Genomic DNA, 18854 nt, shown 5'->3' with positions numbered 1-18854 from the left:
CAAATTGAATCCCACCCCTTTTTAGTTAATGAATTTAGTATAGTTTATAGTTTTTAACCTGGGCAAGTTCCATCCCCATTAGGTCCAGTTGTTCATAAAATGGATGCACAATGTACCACGCACATGTTTATTTAATATTTTTATAGAAATTTTTTGTACAATAAAATATCAATATTCCAATCAATTTATCAAACTCTCTATCAAACTATGTAAACTGGCGAACAATTTTTTATAAACTTGAACATTTCATCAAGCTTATTAGCAAATTAGTACTTCTGTGGTGGCGAAATATGAGTAGCCAACTCATTTGTCGTCAACTGCTAGGCTGTTCGGGTCTTTGCTAATTTTATTTGTATTAAGCTCTCAACTTTTGAAACTTTATTGTGGAATTATGCCATATGGAGTTTCATCGGAGTTATCTTGTTAATGAATTTCTAAAACAAATTAAAACACATTAGTAACATTTTAAATTTGAACAAAAATTCATCCATCTAAAAAACCTAATAATCTCCAAATGTTGTCATAGTATGTTCAACCTTAAAATTACAGCGACGAATAAATATAGGTCATGGAGATTTCCTAAACACTTTCCAGTGCTACCGATATCATTATAATTTTTTATTAGGCGCCATCCATAAATTATGTCACGCAAAAATCGCGATTTTCAAGACCCACCCCCCATCCTTTAACATGTGTCACATAGGCACGATATCATTGGAGCCTTAGACCCACCCCCCCATCCCTTGCGTGACATAATTTATGAACGACGCCTTATTCCACTAAGAATCCTATATGCGACTTATGCGTGTATTACTAACCAAGCTTTAAAAAGTTTAGAAATACATTTTGCATGTAGAATTTGTTTTTTACGCAACGGGCTCAGTCTTACAATCATTGCCCGGTTGCGATTAAATTGTGAATTTATTATAAATATTATATCATTTTATTTCTGAAGTACATCCTTGAAGACAACATTCCTCGTGAAAACCTTATTTGAATTTTCTAATAATTTTCCTTGCTCGGTCATATCACGTACATAAACTCTAACGTCTGAGGACCTTCTAACTCTTGAAAATGCAACGTAAAGTTGTCCATGACTGAATACTGGAGTAGCCAAATAAATTCCAACCTTGTCCAAAGTCTGACCTTGGGACTTATTAATAGTCATAGCAAATGCTAGCTTAACAGGGAATTGCAGTCTTCTTAGTTGAAATGGAAGATCAGAATCTGCTATAAGGTCAATTCTAGGGATAAAGACTATGTTTCCCTCAGCTGATCCTGTAAGAACCTTGGCAATAATCAAGTTTGGCTTTAGTTCAACAACAACTAATCGTGTTCCATTGCACAACCCACGCTTTGTGTTTAAATTTCTCAGTAGCATTATGAGGGAACCAACTTTCAATTTTAGTTCATGTGATGCTGATCCAGAAGGATTTAAAGTATTCAGGAATTCGGTCGGGTAATCATCCCTATCAGAATCCTCGTCTGTCATAATTGAGTCAGTACTTAAATATGTCTTGCATTCTCCTTGCAGAATTTTCAAGACTTGCTCGTTTATTTCATCAACGTCTGCATTCGTGGGGCATAAAATAGCCATTTTTGAAAATTGCTCTACTTTTTCAGGAGTTAGAGACTCACCAAAAATATCTTTAATTATATTTTCTGTCGCCAGCATTGCTTCTGGAATTTCTATTAAACTATCTTGTAATCCGTCCACATTTGTCAATTCACCGTTACCAAGTTTAATTAGCCAATCACTGTATTCCTTATCAAGTGATCTTACATTATTATTCAATTTCAAAATTTGAAATTTCCTCCAAAGGTGACTAAATTTTATGCTTGCCTGGACAATTGATACAGCATCACCGTGTGGGATTATTGGCAATGTTTGCCTAAAATCACCTCCGAGGAGTAAAACCTTTCCTCCAAATGGAAGATCATTTCTCATAATTTCTTTCAACAGCCTATCAATGCAATGCAAAGCATGAACTGATGCCATCGTTGACTCATCCCAAATTAGCAGTTTAGCGGTCCGAATTAACGTCGCATCATTCGTAGTCATCTCTATCGATGAAACTGATGTCTCGTTTAAATTCAATGGAAGTTTGTATTGGGAGTGGTAGGTCCGTCCTCCCTTTAACAAATTAGCAGCAATTCCTGTTGATGCAACAGGCAATGCAATATCACCTTGCCCTCTAACGTAGCTTAAAAGTGTTTTATATAAGTAAGTTTTCCCACTTCCACCAGGGCCGTCAAGGAAAAAACATTTTTCAACTGGTTCAGCAGAGTTTATTGAGTATTCTATTGCCTCAAATGCACTCAGTTGTTCTTCTGTCAATGTTGATTTAAGATCTTCCGCGACGCCACGCTCTAACTCAATATCTACAAAATCATTTAAATTCAAAGGCAGATGGGAAGGAGGGTCCTTTAGTTTGTAATCAGAACACTTTCTCCCATGTGTAATAAGTGTTTCTGAAATATCCCTTAGCGCATATGACTCACACATATCACACTCTTCGTCAGATGGATGGCCATGAACTCTTACAAAATCCTCGGTAAGATTTTCTTTATGTTCATTCCATAGGCCTGTCATGTCGGAGGTCTCTCCAAATACACAAATATATGCAAAAAGTTCTCGCAGCTGACGTGGCATTGATGCATAAGCAGCATCATTTAATGTATCATTCCACACTGTTTGATCGCAAATCAAACCTCTCGCCTTAGCAACTTCATAAAATGAATCGTAAGCATGTCCTTGATATTTTAGAAGGTCGTCATAACTTGTTGGTCCTGCTACATGAAGTAGCAATAACCTCAAGAAATATCTCTCGCCATCGCTCATACTCACAGAATACAGACGTCCGATAACTTTGTCAGTGTGTCCATCTTTACGACGAACCCATTTATTCTTTGCATTAAATACGTAATACTCTGGAATTTCCGCATACTTGTATTGCCTGGCTTTTGGATCTTGGGTATTTAACTCGAAGAATGCCGTTAATGTAGAGTCTGTATTTTCTGCTTTATGAATTGCTTCTTGAATTTTATTAGGATCGAATGACACTCGTTTCTTGCCTGGTAACTCAACCTTTAATCTTGACATGGAATGAGTACTATCTTGCATAGGGAATCTGAAAATTCTCCAAGCTGCCTCAGGAGGACTGACATATCTTGAATCAACATGTGTCTTAATCTCATCTATTCGTAACTCAACTTTTGCGCAATCGTGTCCCTTATAAGCGTATTTAAATAAATATTTAACGCTTCTAATCGATGCGCAAATTTCAACATTGATATGACAATTGTATTTTAAACTTAAGTATGGGTTATATGGAACAACCCATCTATTGTCAATTTTAATATTTTTATTAGTCACAACTGGTTCTAAATTGCGTCGCCGGTAAAACGGAAATCCGTTAACGTTAGCCAAAGTTTCATGTTGAAATGGTTTTGGAAAACCTTTCGAACATTTCCCGGCCACCAAGCATGGTGATTTTGAATTAATTTTATCACACGGGCCGTGGATCATATTTTTCGTAACGACATCAAATAGCCTTGGATGTGTTTCGTTATTAGGTATTTCGGCACACACGATCTTATCGATAAGGTCAACTGTCCTTGGCTTATCAATATCTTTTAGAATTATAAGAATATGAGCATGAGGGAGACCTCTTTTTTGAAATTCAATGACATGTACTTTTGCAAGTACGTGTCCTAGGACACATTTTTTTGTCAAATCCTCCAGCATCGATCTTAATTTAACATTGAATACCCGTGCTACCAAATCGGGTCTATTTTCAGGCTTTTGGCCATCTTCCAAGTTCGCAGTAATTTCAAACCATTTGGGGTTGCATGTCATTGTGATGAATAAATCTGGTTTTCCAAATTTTCTTACAATGGACATAGCATCTTGATAATTTTGATTCATATTTCTTCTGCTACCCTGAAAAGTCGAAGGTAAAATTATTGGTTTTCCAGGAACTATTCCATCCTGTTCTGCAACGGAGTCCATATAGTCCACCAATGCGTCATAGCTACCTGCTCTAAGCTTGCTTTGATTTTGCCGAACGAAATTAAGGTCGTTTGCTTCAGCTTTCACATACGCATCGACAAAGTATTGCTGAGTAAGTTTTCCGGCACTCAAAAACGGACTAAATGTCTCACGAACCGAAAATATGTAAGAGTAGTACATTTTTAGTGTTACTCTTTTTCTCGAGTTTGTGTTAACATTTGTCGAGTGAGAACGTACGCATAACGCCAAGTCTTCTCCCCAGCCTTGTTCTCCATATGGATAGAGGAGGGGATAGGTCAGGGCATCAAGATTTTTGTTTAGAATACTAATTCGTTTTGTTGTAGGAGAATTTTCGCCGGTTGGTCTTAAATGAATTAGTAAATCTCTTTCTAGTGGAGGCTCGCCATCGGTATTGCTGAAGATTATCGCAACCTCATTACATGTCTGCATGTTATATCGACAGTTGTCAAGAGCTCGGTCGTTAACAATCGCCATTGTAACTTCTTTGGCTAAATGTCCTTGGCTTTGTTCTTTGATTTTCTCCTCCTTCTCGAATTCATGAAGCATTTTGAATGCTCTTGCAAACGGATTATCTTTCATAATATCAAGCAGGTTCGACATCACATGATTTTTGCAGGCAACATTAGAAGGTTCGTTCAGTCTTTGACTGGTTGCCTCATCTGGGTCAAGTATATACAATTGCGCGTACTTTCGTGGTTCGCCTTCTTCTGGATGCAAGGTCCCTGCCCTGTGATAGATCTGACCATGGATTCTGTAACAGTACGGGCCATACCCAGGTGGAGCTTTAATTTGTGCTCCAACTGATGCAAATGCGAATGCATTATTGTAGGACCTTATATGTTCCATGAAATGTTTAGAATCTGGGTCCTTCCCTGTTAAAAGTCGTTTTATGTACTCATATGTTGCAAAATTTTGGATTTTGACCTTTCCTTTGTTGCAGCAAACTGTAAACTTTTTATCGGTTGGTCTTTCTCTAGCAAAATGCTTGGCATTGCAAAATTCACAAAGAACATTCATCTCCCCCATATTGTGTAATTCCACAATGCTTTCTTCTAAATTATCAATTATGGCTGCTCTTGCTGTCATTTTTAGCACGCGACATGAAGCATTGGCTCGATTTGTGCGCAATTGCTCTAATCTCTCATCTCTCTCTTTGGGTGTTTCAAGTTGGCGTCCTGATGAAATTCGTTGATTGTCCTGAATTTTTCGTTTCATTGTCTCTTCGTCAGTCTCTGTCAATCTCACTACTGAAGTTCTCTGAGCATTCGCTAGGCAACGTGCTGACCTTTCCTCTTCGGTCTCAGCTAACCTACTTTCATTGTTTCGTCGAGCATTCGCTAGGCAACGTGCTGACCTTTTCTCTTCGGTCTCAGCTAACCTACTTTCATTGTTTCGTCGAGCATTCGCTAGGCAACGTGCTGACCTTTCCTCTTCGGTCTCAGCCAACCTACTCTCATTGTTTCGTCGAGCATTTGCTAGGCAACGTGCTGACCTTTCCTCTTCGGTCTCAGCTAACCTAGTTTCATTGTTTCGTCGAGCATTCGCTAGGCAACGTTCTGACCTTTCCTCTTCGGTCTCAGCTAACCTACTTTCATTGTTACGTCGAGCATTCGCTAGGCAACGTTCTGACCTTTCCTCTTCGGTCTCAGCCAACCTACTCTCAGTGTTTCGTCGAGCATTTGCTAGGCAACGTGCTGACCTTTCCTCTTCTGTCTCTGCTAATCTGCTGTCAGCTGTTCGTCTGGCATTAGCGTCTCTCCGAAGTGATGCTTGCGACTCAGTTTCTCCTGGTCGTCGTCGATGCATCATAGAATTTTTAGTTTCCGAATCAGATGCTGATTCAAATTCATCTCTGCAGTTTAACCGTTGCTTCTTGCGTACCATTCTGAATAACTGCCAACTTAGGGCTCAAAATTGCTACGAATAGCTCAAGTGGTTGCCACTTAGGGCTCAGTATGTGTCTACAGATAGATCACTCAAAATTATGTATAATGAATCGAAAATGCCAACTTAGGGCTGAAAATAAGTCGACTTAGGACTGTTTCCCGTGCAAATGCAAATAATGCGAGAATTTACGGGTTGCTTGCCTAAGAAAAAATTAATCAAATTAATTGGTAAAAATATAGTTTATATAGAAATTCTTGCAAATAGCGAATTTTTTAATTAGTGGCTGCAACCATTTCCAAACAAAATTCAAACAAATCATCAGTCAAATTACCTACCTAAAATGATTTTCTGAACAATCAATTGGAAAACTCTTTTATTTAGTTAAATTTAAATTTAGTTAATTTTCTGTTTTTTGTAGTTTCCTGCACACAAAAATTCAATGAAAAACAGATTTCCAAGGAAAGCTCAAAATAATTTCGGCAACCCAGTCTGACGACATTGCACAGCAAAGTGATGACCACTAAAATTGTTGCTACCGTTTGATTAATTCAGCTTAACGTTGACAAAACGTTTTTGTTGACTGTTAGCAGGTCCTATAATTATGCCTTGCAGGAGAGGGGGTAACGTAAACAAACGTTTCCACCCTGCCGACACAAATTGGTAAAGGGATGCAAATTTCAGCAAGCTTTCACAACGTTCAGCTAACGTATAACTGAGAGCCAATCATAAAATTTTAATTTTTTAATGCTTTCACTATTGGCCCTATCCTGCAATGTATAATTAGCATTGGAAGATTCGAAAAGTCTTGAATCCTATCTTTCAATGGTAAGTTGGCACCGTCTGGCAATAGAAACGTTCTGTCAACGTCGAGCTGAGACAATAAAACGTCTGACAGCAGTTTAATGCTCATCAGTCGATCGCCAACTGTCAGCTCGGTTGCCACAATTTTTGCAGTTCCCTTGAAAATTAATTTCTACATTTTGCGAACTGTATTCAATTCTTGATTTACTTTCATATGGCTTATAGAGTCGCTTCTGAATTTTCTCCCAACGCTGTGGCCGCTGGTTGGGATGTGGCCTCTACACGGCTCTTGAAAGCACCAAATGATCGATTTTGCGTTCAGTGCGGATTTGTTATCCGGGGTCAGGCGATGGACAAACCTGGTAATTATATTTCATTGAAAATCTAATATTTATGCTTTATTAGTTTTTGATAGTCCAGCGTATACGATGTACTACTATTTAATAAAGTTAGTCTAATAATTTATATCGTCTCTACAAATACAAATTTTACTTTGTTTTTTTATAGCTGTGTGCCCACACAAAAATTGCAAGCAGCCTCTAATCTTCCGAGCAAATCAATTTGATTCCGCTAGCAAGTGGGGACGCTGCCGACAGTGTGACAGCTTTACTCACGGTATGTATAACTGTGTTACTAAACATTTAGAGTTAGAAATCCACCTGTCAAAAAACCTTTTAATTGAACGTCGAAATATAGATTCTTCGATAGTTAATTTTGGGTCATCACATCTATATGTATTTTATTATTTATTATTACAGCCGACTTCCCATACTGTCAATCCTGCGGTACGGCTAATCGAGACGCCCTTTCCCGAAAACGCCGCTTTGAACAAATTCAAATTCAGAAACAGCAGCTTGAAGCCAAGCGACTGAAAGAAGAGAATGACGCCTTGAAGCAGCAAACGCATGATCCTGATTTCTTGTTATGGAAAGAAGTGAAGAAGGAGGAGGAGCGGAAACGAATATTAGAAGAAGAAAAGAAGAAAATTGAGGAGGAGGAGGCTAACGCTGATGCCGAACAGGTAGCTGCCGCGAAGAAGTTAGAGGAATCTCTTCTACAGGATGATGAAGAAATGAAGGAATAATGTGGTAAATGTGCAAAATCATAAAATTTTAATGAAGCTTTTTAAGTCTCCCTCTTATTTGTAATTAGTTTGATGATTTTTTAAATTTCAAGAACTGTTTTTTGTTTTATTTGTTTCAATGTTTCTTACTTACTTTCATGCTTCCTACTTAAAATTTACACATGTATTTATGAAATAATTTAAATGAATAAAACATTCCATTAAAAATATATAAAAACAAAATTAAATTTGCCTTAGCATTACTTTTGTAAATATTAATAGCATTAAAACTTATTTTTATTTCATCAAGCCAAACACATTGCTCATCTTATATTAAAATAGTCACACATAGACAGAAATGTTAAATTTAAGAGCCGGGGCTATGAGACTACTCACACGAAGCGGCAATTTCAAACCTTAGCATGTGTGGTCAGCCAACGAATCCCGGCCAGCGAAATACATAGACAACATTTAAAATGCAGACTTAGTCACGTAAATTTCAGGACACGTGGCGTAATACAGGGGGTGTGCCTAGGTCACAGGACACGTGGCGTAATACAGGGGGTGTGCCCAGGTCACAGGACACGTGGCGTCAATCAGGGGGTGTGCCCAGGTCACAGGATACGTGGCGAAATTCAGCTGGGTATGCGGGTTATCTGTCATGCCAAGTCAATGTTATTATGTATTGATAATGTGGATTCATGGGTAACGTTAGACTGTCATTGAGTGAAGCGCCCAGTTCAAAAAAGCACACATACATACATACATACATACATACACACAGACAACACGGGGCTATTAGTATTTAGGATAGCTGGAAACTAGAAATCTCATCTTCCCCCAAAATCTGATTTTACCCCAAAAATCCCTACCTTATAGGAAAGTGACACAAAGTCTTGGAATTCTCTGAAACGTTCAAGAGTAATTTGTCTACACAATTTCAAAAATTTATTTATTTTTGAATTTTGTTCAAAAATTGTTTTATATACTTGTTCAGCATACTTTAATTAGTTTAGAAACTCATTTTCATGAAAATCTGGGCAAAAAAGTAATTTTTATACAAAATTTAAAAAATTTCTAGAAATTCAATTTTTCGAGACCGCCGCGAACAAAAGGTGGTATTGTCGTCGAGATTATAATAATCATTTTTAAACAAATATATGAACTCTTAATGATAATGGAAATTTGCATGACATGATGAATATAATTTTTTGTATGTGATTTGAGACTGGTTCCCGTAGGGAAATTTGAACGGGCTCCAGTGAGACTCGAGTTAATTGAGTTTGTTGCCCATTTTTATCTTTTACAATTTGTATTTTTCTAAAGTTTTGACCTCTCCTCTCCTCCTCTTTAAATTAAATTAATTTCAAGGTGTTCTTTTGTGATTGGTCGAGAGGAGGAGAGGAGGAAGTGCTTTTGTAAAGTTAGCGTCGTTTTTTTGCGTGATATTTGTGCACAATTGTGAAAATTAAACAATGTCACTCCAGCTCTCAAGATAACAACACACGATTTTTCCCCTCGTCCTCTACACTCTAAATTTGTAATTGGCTTTTGTGTAATAATAAATGACACCGCAAAGTAACCAAATTTTGTGACCACGTCGCCGTTCATTTACACAATTACGGTCATCACCATCGCAAGTTACACAAAGTCACACCACATACATACAAAAACACATACATTTCTCAATTTAAAAACTACAGGTATAAAACAAGCAAAAGGACTCCTCTCCGATGGGGGAATGTGATACACCAAATTGAAGGGCTTTTCATGCTGATCAAGAATATGTAAATTTTTTGACCGGCAAATGTATATTAAGGTCAAAGGTCAAACATTTTTATTGTATTTTTAGAAGTTTCAGAGGATTCTAAGACTTTCCTCCATGGCGGGAAATTTTTTGGGGTAACGTGAGATTTCTTGTTTTTGTTGTAGAGTATCGAAAGTCAATCATTTTTCTGAAAATTGTAAAACTTAGGGGCACGTGAAATTTTTGCGGTAAAGTGTGTCAACTATTATCGTAATTATGCCCCATATTGGGCTAGTGTTCGTATTTAAGCGAGCGAAGCGAGCAGGTTAGGTTAATAGGTACGGGGAAAGCGTAGATAGCCCTCCTTGCTAGCAGTCCTAGCTAGCACTCCTAGCTAGCAATCCTAGCTAGCAGTCCTAGCTAGCAATCCTAGCTAGCAGTCCTAGCTAGCAATCCTAGCTAGCAGTCCTAGCTAGCTATCCTAGCTAGACACTAGAGGTCTCATGGTACCCCAAAAAATTATCCCGCCATGGGGGAAAGTGAGACAAAGTCTTAGAATCTCTTGAAACGTGTGGTTTTAGTGGGAATTTGAGACTTTTTTTGAAATTCCATAAAAACCCGCTCCTGACCACACCCCCTTCGAAAATCAAAATGGACAAAATTTGTATGCTTTCCTACCCCCGTGGGAGGGTTTTGGACCTTAAAATAATTTTTGCGTTTTTTTGGGTCCATGGCACACTGTGCAATAACACCGCCACCACCACGAGGCCTACTTTGGAGTTTTGCTGGACTAATGTCTCTCCTGATGGAAAGACATTAGTTAACACTAGTGAAATATCTGTAACATGAAAAAATGAGATAAATAAAACTCTTGTTCCATTAATACGATAATTAGAATCATCAAAACTTCAATCAATTTGGATATTTACAAGTATGTATTTGTGTTTTAATTGATTGCTTAAATAAACCTTTCCGCCAAATTTCTTATCTTTTTGGCGACGAATTTTCTGCAAGAATTTATTGCTGTTCTCATCAGAAGTAAGAAAATGCAAGTAATCCTTCCATCCATCAATTCTCAGTACTTATTTAAGTATACGAAAATTTCCTAGAATTTATGTCCCTCAGCATTCACTCTTCTTCTTCTTCTGATTAGTTGTTACTTGGATTCTGCAGCTGGTTGTGGAGTCAGCTTGACTTTTCCCATCCCTTGAAGCTGATTTAGATCCAGAGGAACCCTGGAGTCGTACAGGGAAGGGGCTTGCAGAAGAATAATACAAGCTCCAGAAACACACGCGATAGTGAAAACATAGAGGAAAAATCTGTCAAAGACCATCGCCACGTATTTCCAGTCTTCCACGACCTCTCTGTCCTTGTCGGCATTTTTTATATGTTCCGCCACCAGTTGCACGGACTCGAATGCGGCCAGCACCTCGGGCGAGTAGTTGGGTCGGGAGTTACCTGGGAGAAAGTTATTCATTTCGTGACATGATTTACGTACAGAATTGTTTCATGAGCAAGTCACCATTGCTGGTATTTTCACAATAAGTAGCTCGAGGGCTTGAGGAATGGTCCATGCTTGAGCAATCTGTTCTTGGGCTCATGTCGTAATACGGACACCCGTCCGGTCTGCTACCACTGTTGGTAAAGTTTAAAAATTTTGAGTTTTTTTTCAAAATTTTGCTATAAATTATTTTCAAGAATATCAGAATAATCACCTCCCACAACTCCTCTTTCTACTATTATTCGTCACATAATCGTACTGCACCCTATATTCTGGCCTCCTTATGCAAAGCAATGCCGGCATAAATTCGAGAAACACGACTTTCACCCATTTTGGCATTTTATGGGTTGACGGTGAGCGAAAGTGGATGTTGAGAACGCCCACCGTCACAAAAATGGACAACGTCACGAGTGACATTGTAAAGAGGAGATACTTTCCCAAGAGCGGGACAGCCAGCGAGGTCGGTGGGATGATTTCAGCGAGGAGGAGGAAAAACACGGTCAGCGAGACGAGAATGTTCACCGTGAGAGAGACTTTCTCCCCACAATCGGATGGCAAATAAAACACGAGCACGGTCAGGAAGGAAATCCCCAAAACGGGAATGATTAAGTTGACCGTGTAGAAAAGAGTTTTGCGGCGGAGCATGAGCGTGAAGGAGACATCTGAAAGTAGAGAGAGAAAAAAAAACGGTGACAATTTTGCAAAAATTTAATATTCCAAATTTAGCAAGTATTTCAATTGTCACCGATATAGGGTTCTTCGCAGCATGGGTAGTACTCTTCATTTCGGGTGGCAGGAACGCCCAACACATCCCATTCGACGGACATGTAGAATTCCTTCAAGTCGATGCCATTCGCGACGTAGTTGGCTCCGTCGGTCTGATCGACGTGTTTCAAGTTGACCTAAAAAAATATTCAGAAATTGTATCGAGTTTGGAACAATTTTAGCTTACAATTTAAATATTAATGATAAATATTACTTGTAAACCATGATAGGTCCATGATCCAATCTTCATGGGGCAATTTTGCTGTAAATAACATTAATAAAATATATGTAATTGAAGAGTTAACTCTTAACTTCATTGTCCGAAATGTCAACGGTTTTCAAACTCCAAAAAATGACATAAACAAACCTCATCGAAGGGAAACCATTCCACGTCCATTTCGCAGTAGGATTTGTAAATTGCAGGAGGAACCCATGTCACTTCTCCGTTAAATTTTACAGTGGCTTTTGTCATCATTGTGACCTAGGGTTAGAATTATGGTTTATTGGTCACGTTTATATTCCTTTAATAACTTATAATAAAAATACCTCATAGTTTCCATCCGCACTACAAAAACATTGGATAATTAAAATAATTTTTATATTTGAATTCAGGCGTGTTTAAATATTTTTTTAATACTTGTTAAAGAGGACGATATCCGGCAACCAGATATTTTCTGAAGGGACGTGCAACTCTTCTACTCCTCCGTATTCTTCCGGGTCCCAGGTCAATCGTTGATCAATCCACACCTGAAATTCAAAACTTAATATTATTTTTACTCCAAATATTTTGAAAAGGAACAAAATGATTAAACACGTGCCTGTTCAACCCACAAATTTGTCGTCATCACTTGATTTTTAAGGTTCTGCAATACAATCATAATATCAGCATCCATTTATGCAAATTGAGCAAACCTAAATACAACTACTCACCACCCCAATCAACTGCGATAACCTTAATCCAACCCGAACTTCCAACGTATCCGCTAAGTTTATCACCGGTCTAATTAACCTATTGTAATTCGACATTAAATCATCATATAGCGTCTTTGCGTATCTATTCGCCTCCAACGGCTCCTGCGTGTCGGCGATGATAAGCCGGATTGAATCTGGAAATATACAATTTTTATTTGTAACTTTACTTTCCCAACTTTCTCCCCTTCCACTTTTTTTTACCTGACGCTATGAAGCATCGCAGTATGAAAAGTAGCAAATTCATCCTTCCACCACTTTAGTATTGCACGGTTTGCAGTAATCTATTGAACATTTGCTTGTTTATTCTCCGACTTGAAAAAGTTGAGGAGAAAGTTGAAAATTAAGGTGGCCAGGCCAAGACAAAGGAGTAATATTATGGTTTCCTCATCCTCCAAGGTCCCTCCCATCCCACTTTCTCTGCCTGAAGTGTGGTGTGCCAAAGTGGACTGGACGATGGTGGGAGGCTGGTGGTGCAGATATGTGTTGGTTGCGAGGGATGAGGAGGAGACTGCATCCTTCTCGGATCGGAGGGGGAATCAATACTGCAAAAAAAGACCCGAATGCCTTGCAACCGGGTGAGGAGAGGAAGATCGGAGAGACGACGGAAGTGAAATCGGGCGAATCTGCTGTAAATGGGAGAAGAGGAGAGGACGACGTGATGAATAAAAGGATGCATGCTACTTAAACGGGTGGGATGGATGGACGGGTGAGAAAAGTGGAAAGTGAAAGCTGCTCTTTTCTCCGGGTTTTGTGGTTTTATTGTAATCGCTTTGTTGGGGTGGCACATTTCGCAAAAAAGGATCATTTAAATGAGATGTGGATATTGCGACAAGTTTTTTATGGCAGAGAATATTCATTATTTGATTACTAATTTCTGGAATTATTAAAGTTTTATTGAGATTTTAATTTCTAGACAAAATGTGGTGCACATTAATTATGCGTGCGAAATTTTAGTCAATAAGTGTAAATTATGTAGTGATATCCTCTTATTTGACTTGTGTTTTTACTTAAAAATGCTTGATCTCTGTCACTTTCAGATTTTCATAAACAATTGGCAGTGGGATGTCAAAGTAAATAAATATGCATGACAATTTACTAGTAGATACATAATCTTAACAAATCGTAATAAGACTCATGCTATACAAAAATTTGTTCATCCGCATTAAACCGAATTCTCTCAGTGACAAATACTAGAGCCAAGTTTTGCCCGTAGCTGTTTTTGAGTACATTTGCAGGCACAATTTGTACCAAGTTTTTGCCCATTTGGTTCTTGTCCCGTACGACAACGCGAGAGTAAATTTCCATAAGTTCGCCCAAAATGAGTCTCTCCTCGTGGAGAAAGCTCCACGTAAAACCCACCGAGCTTTCTTTCTTCTTTCCTAGAGCGGATTTTGACATGTTGCCATTTCGAGTGGTAATCGTCAGCGTCGAGTTGTACTGCTCGTCTTGCGGGAGGGTGTAATTGGTCATGTTGGGAGCGGCTACTAATTGGAGGACCAAGTGATCTTCTGACACAGAGATGTCAATCTGGCTGCAATAAAGCGTTCAATGACGAATTGTATTTATTGAGAATGTAGGTAAAAGTATTCAAAAACTGCATACACCGTTGTATTAAAACCTTCGTCCATCTCGAGGTCAAATGTCCGCCTCAAGTTCAAATCCGGGCTGAATTTCCGGGCAGCTTCATAAAACCATTGAAATCTGATTAATGTCCAACGTAGCGTGATGACAGTGATGTTAGCGTGGTACTGGAATCATAAAAAACTGTACATACATGCTATTTTGAAAAATAGGATTAAATGAGATCAACCTTACAACAGAATTTAGACAAATATTTTTATTGTGGAACCAGTCGATCGATGAAAAATTACTTTCCTCCACGCCAACAATCAAGTCGAGAGTGGAAAGTATTATGATGGAAAGTAGTATTAATCGCGATATCATCGTCTTCAATTTTTCTGGAATTTAAACCATATCGAAATTCAAAAGGTACAATTACAAGTACAATTTATCTACACACACATGTAATTAGATTTGTGTATATGCACAGACGGGACGGGATGAAACAAGTAATAAATATGTATGTAAGCAATTGTTAAGCAGCAAATATTTAGTTTAAAAAGTACGGCGATGCTGTTTTGGCTGGACCAGGTCAACTAATTAATTTTATCGGCAGCAGTCAGGTTATCTTCAAAACATCTCCGTATATTGTTATTGCATGTAAAAAGCGTGACCTTAATCCGCTGGCAGCTGTAGTAAATAAATTACTTTACTCATTCATTCATTTAATTCCATGCGTGGCTCAGGGTTGGTAAATAAATCATGAGTGTATTTATTTATACCTGTGCCGGGTGCCCACATACGTGAATAAATTTTGTCTTACTGTCAACTCTATCTGTATCTGTAAGACAAAATTTATACCCCATGCATTAAGAAATGCCCACGCCAAGATGTTGTGACTTGGATAATCCAACTTGGATTGCTTCAAAGCAAATAAATAATTAGTCATATATAGGAACCAACTAGAGGAAATAGGGCAAGCTACTTACTTATTTTATATGATTGTTTCATGAATACTTATGAACACGGTCAAAAATCTACAGGTCAAACTGTCTAGTCCCATTTTATATTAGGATTACTAGTAATTACATATTCATATGTACATATCTATATGTAGCTACATTTTTAGATACATACATACATATGTATACGCACATAGCATATATGTGTGGTCTATGCGTAATTAAATAAATATGTAAAAAAAAATAACTATTTATATTTATATGTACGTGTATAACCACTATTTATGTTTATTAATCATGCAAAGCGAAGATGTGCAATTTTATGTGTGCAAGTTTCCTCCAGCATCATCGTGCTTGCTTCTATAGTTGTGATTTGTTACATCGATGCAATTTTTCTCTGAGAGAGTCATTCACCTCAAACTCCAACTTTTAATAATAATGCCGACGCGAATTGATTGAAGGACTCGTCAAGTATATGTTAATGATTTCAGCTAACCATGGGGAAACCTTAAGAATTATTTATAAGACTGAAATATTTCATTCAAAAAGTTACCATTTTATGTGAATATAATGCAGAATTATTTATATATGACCACAAATTATTATTTATTCCTATTATTCTTCGTTAGTTGAGTATGATTACATAAATATTTTAAGTAAGTCAATAGTTATCGCTTTCTTCCATACACACACACATTCAATATTCAACCAATTATTTAAAATGCCCTGTGCTACACCCTTATCTTCAGTAAAAAAAAAATGAATTTGAAACTTTAAACAATTTAATCTTCATTATAACACGGTACTACAACTATTTACATATATAATTTTTCCAAAATTGTATTATTTATGTATATAAACATCCATCTTTTCACATTATGTTATTTATGCACATACATACATGCTGACAAACAACTTGGTGCATATTCAATTATTTTATGGTTAATAATTATAATTAGTACTTTTCGGGATTATCTATCTCAAATACTCTTGCTCTGTCTCCTTCAATTGCTAAAAGTGGGTTATGGGGTCGACCCAACGGCTGCATTTCTGGCAATGGATTTCTATACTGCATCTCAACGCGTTTCAACAATCCCCTCACGTACCAGACAGCCCCACCCACGCCAACCAATATAATCGCCAATACAATCAGCAGGCCTATAACCCCCATCTGCGCACTTACTAATCCGTCCCCCCTCGTTTTCCCAATCATTTCCACCTCCTCGGGATAAGGACAATTAACAGAGACATTAAGCAAGTAAAAATTCAACTGTAATATTTTTGGCATTAAATGCATGACTACTTTTTTGGAATGGAATTCCTTAGCGGGTTGAAAATCTTCGGGTTTTAGCACTTTCGATACAGATTTATTATTCAAAATTTCTATGACTTCATCCGTATGAATTTTGAATACATAATTGGGACACTCGATAATACTTTTGTAAACCTTGATCCTAAACCCGTAACAATAAATGTAATAATTTTCCCCAATAGCTTTAAACTGGATGGACGTTTCGTCCATGTAATACATTGGAAAACAAGACTTTTTCCAATATTTGTATACAGAAAGCTCATTCATCGGGAGACAAGACTTTTCTCCTGGAAACATAATAATTTCTGTGGGCGTGCCTGAATACGGCACAATGCAGTCGGACCCTTCATCATACGCGACCTGCGAGGGACCCACGTAGTCCAACCTGTATCCTAAATAACTCCCGGGAATTTTTTCATACAAAGTGAAAGGGTTTGCTTCTAAAACGTGGACTCCAAAGTCGGTGTCATTCTTGAGAAATTGGAATTTGGCCGTGCCAGTTTCTGGGTCTATGTAGCACTCGACGGGTTTGACATTTTTATGCATATTCGTCAAGGTGTGATTATTTCCTAGCATGAAGATATCAAATAATTTCAAGCTGAGTCGATTGTCCTTCCATTCGCGTACAATTTCATTCATGTGGGATTCCGATAGTTTAAAGTACGCTCCCAATTTTGTCACCAAGGTCATCGTGGTGCCTAATGTTTGAATCAAGTCGGTCTTCCAGGTTTGAAGGGTGGCAATGTCTACTTCAGTTTTGAACAGGCGGTTATCCAGCTTTGCCATCTCTTCTTCAAACTGCTTTAATTTCTTGTCAAATTCGTCCTGCCTCTTTTCACCATTTTCGATGCGCTTTTTGAGGGAGAACATGTCAATGGAGAGTTGGTTGACGGAGGAGGATAACTGATCAATTGCTGGATCTCGTCGAGGAAAAAATATTCCCAGGATGGATCGACCCGCATTAACGACTCCGCGGAAAACTCTCTTGATAAATCTTTTTTTCCTTGAAGGAACGCCTGCCGCGAAACCGGGACGACACATTTCCATCAAGGGTTTGATTATGACTTTCTCCATATTTTCGTTGCACCAGGTTGTGAAATATTCCTGGGTTCCATTGACGATTGAGGGGTCGTAAAATTTGTCGCATGGTTTGATAAAGTTGATGCTGAGGCCGAGATCTGACACGCCAGATTTTAAACTGATTTGCGTGTCGACCCATAAAAGTGGTTCGGTTTCGTACAAGGAGGCTGTGCAGGAGAGAATTGTGAGAGAAAGGACAAGAAAACTGAATGGGAGAAGTTTCCAGAGAGGTGACATGGTTAAAAATATTATTCCTGTTGAAATTTAATACAATACAGGATTAGATAGAGTAAGTATTGAGAAATTTAGAGGATTTTTAAGCATACCTTCACCAGATGTAGAGTGAATTTGTAGAAATTAGATCTACTTTTGCAATTATCTTGCTTCTATCACACTGTAAATAATTTGTCTCAACTAACAAATTATACTCAGTTATCGATTCGCGTATAAATTCAAGCAGTCGAATTGTCGAGTTCCAAATGAAAATGCAAGATATTTCATGGAACGTTCGCTGAAGGGGTCGGTGATGGTTTCATTCAAACTCGAAATAATTTGCACGCTTCAGAATAGTCTGGACGACACTAATAATGATTCATTAAGGTAAATAAAGACATGAATTCTGATGTAACGGGTAATTCAACAGGAAATGTCCTCGATGCCTGATTGGAAGATTACATGACAGGTTGATGGTTGATAACTCCTTTCCACGAATACCTTCACTTCTGCATCCTCAATAACATCCTATTATGCAAACCTGGAGAGTGGAGATGTGGTTTGATGCAGAGTCGTTGGAAAAAGCTATAAATGCACATAAACTCCAGTCAGGAGTGCAACATTTATATAAATGTGTATTTTTGTATGAGTTGTTATGTAAGCTGGTATAATCCCTTTTGTCGGTAAAAGTTGTTTGGTCATTCTTCGTAGATTATTAGCATTTGATCTCATTGTTGGTTTTATAATGCTTAGTTAGTCATGAGCTCATCCTTAGCCAGTCATGTAAATTTCGTATATCTATTCGTCGGATTTATGTGTCTGAATGTGTTCCAATAATTATTACCCCGGAATATATTTACGCAAGGATGATGATTACTCGGGGATGAATGAACATACCGGAAGAAACTACACTTTCCAAATAATTATGCTCACGTATTTGAACGTATGCAAATATGTA

General features: G+C 37.9%; 5 protein-coding genes across 7 annotated transcripts; 1 reads left to right on the top strand and 4 right to left on the bottom strand.

Moving 5' to 3' along the window:
• Positions 1-943: 943 nt before the first annotated feature.
• LOC110850428 lies at positions 944-5917 on the bottom strand. The gene has a single exon (XM_022097860.1). The coding sequence runs from the start codon at positions 5915-5917 to the stop codon at positions 944-946; it is 4974 nt and encodes a 1657-aa protein (XP_021953552.1).
• On the top strand, positions 4630-9466 carry LOC118435555. Its single transcript, XM_035851765.1, has 3 exons — positions 4630-7083; positions 7229-7336; positions 7480-9466. Exons 1-3 carry the CDS (start codon positions 6936-6938, stop codon positions 7803-7805), a joined length of 582 nt encoding a protein of 193 aa, XP_035707658.1. The 5' UTR covers positions 4630-6935; the 3' UTR covers positions 7806-9466.
• On the bottom strand, positions 8058-13293 carry LOC110850427 (acetylcholine receptor subunit beta-like 2). Of its 3 annotated transcripts, none has more exons than XR_004834858.1 (12): positions 12971-13293; positions 12728-12903; positions 12616-12660; positions 12435-12544; positions 12344-12362; positions 12165-12278; positions 12012-12059; positions 11778-11934; positions 11247-11694; positions 11054-11166; positions 10461-10989; positions 8058-10369 (listed from the first exon to the last, which is right to left on the bottom strand). XR_004834858.1 is itself a non-coding variant. In XM_022097859.2 (11 exons), the coding sequence occupies exons 1-11, from the start codon at positions 13011-13013 to the stop codon at positions 10688-10690; spliced, it is 1575 nt and encodes a 524-aa protein (XP_021953551.1). In that variant the 5' UTR covers positions 13014-13293; the 3' UTR covers positions 8058-10687. The 3 variants fall into 3 exon arrangements, 1 of the variants encoding a protein (XP_021953551.1); XR_004834859.1 differs by having other exon boundaries at positions 10500-10989; XM_022097859.2 differs by having other exon boundaries at positions 8058-10989.
• Positions 13294-13640: 347 nt separating this feature from the next.
• LOC110849785 lies at positions 13641-14870 on the bottom strand. Its single transcript, XM_022097233.2, has 3 exons — positions 14585-14870; positions 14372-14517; positions 13641-14300 (listed from the first exon to the last, which is right to left on the bottom strand). Exons 1-3 carry the CDS (start codon positions 14711-14713, stop codon positions 13907-13909), a joined length of 669 nt encoding a protein of 222 aa, XP_021952925.1. The 5' UTR covers positions 14714-14870; the 3' UTR covers positions 13641-13906.
• A 999-nt stretch (positions 14871-15869) lies between these two features.
• On the bottom strand, positions 15870-18381 carry LOC110849784. The gene is made up of 2 exons (XM_022097232.2): positions 18010-18381; positions 15870-17937 (listed from the first exon to the last, which is right to left on the bottom strand). Exon 2 carries the CDS (start codon positions 17918-17920, stop codon positions 16247-16249), a length of 1674 nt encoding a protein of 557 aa, XP_021952924.1. The 5' UTR covers positions 17921-17937; positions 18010-18381; the 3' UTR covers positions 15870-16246.
• Positions 18382-18854: the final 473 nt, after the last annotated feature.

This window comes from Folsomia candida, unplaced genomic scaffold (assembly GCF_002217175.1).
Source record: "Folsomia candida strain VU population unplaced genomic scaffold, ASM221717v1 Fcan01_Sc005, whole genome shotgun sequence".
NCBI classification, from domain to species: Eukaryota; Metazoa; Arthropoda; class Collembola; order Entomobryomorpha; family Isotomidae; genus Folsomia; species Folsomia candida.
The sequence above is the reverse complement of the archived record's forward strand: the minus strand, read 5'-3'. Positions and strand labels throughout refer to the sequence as shown.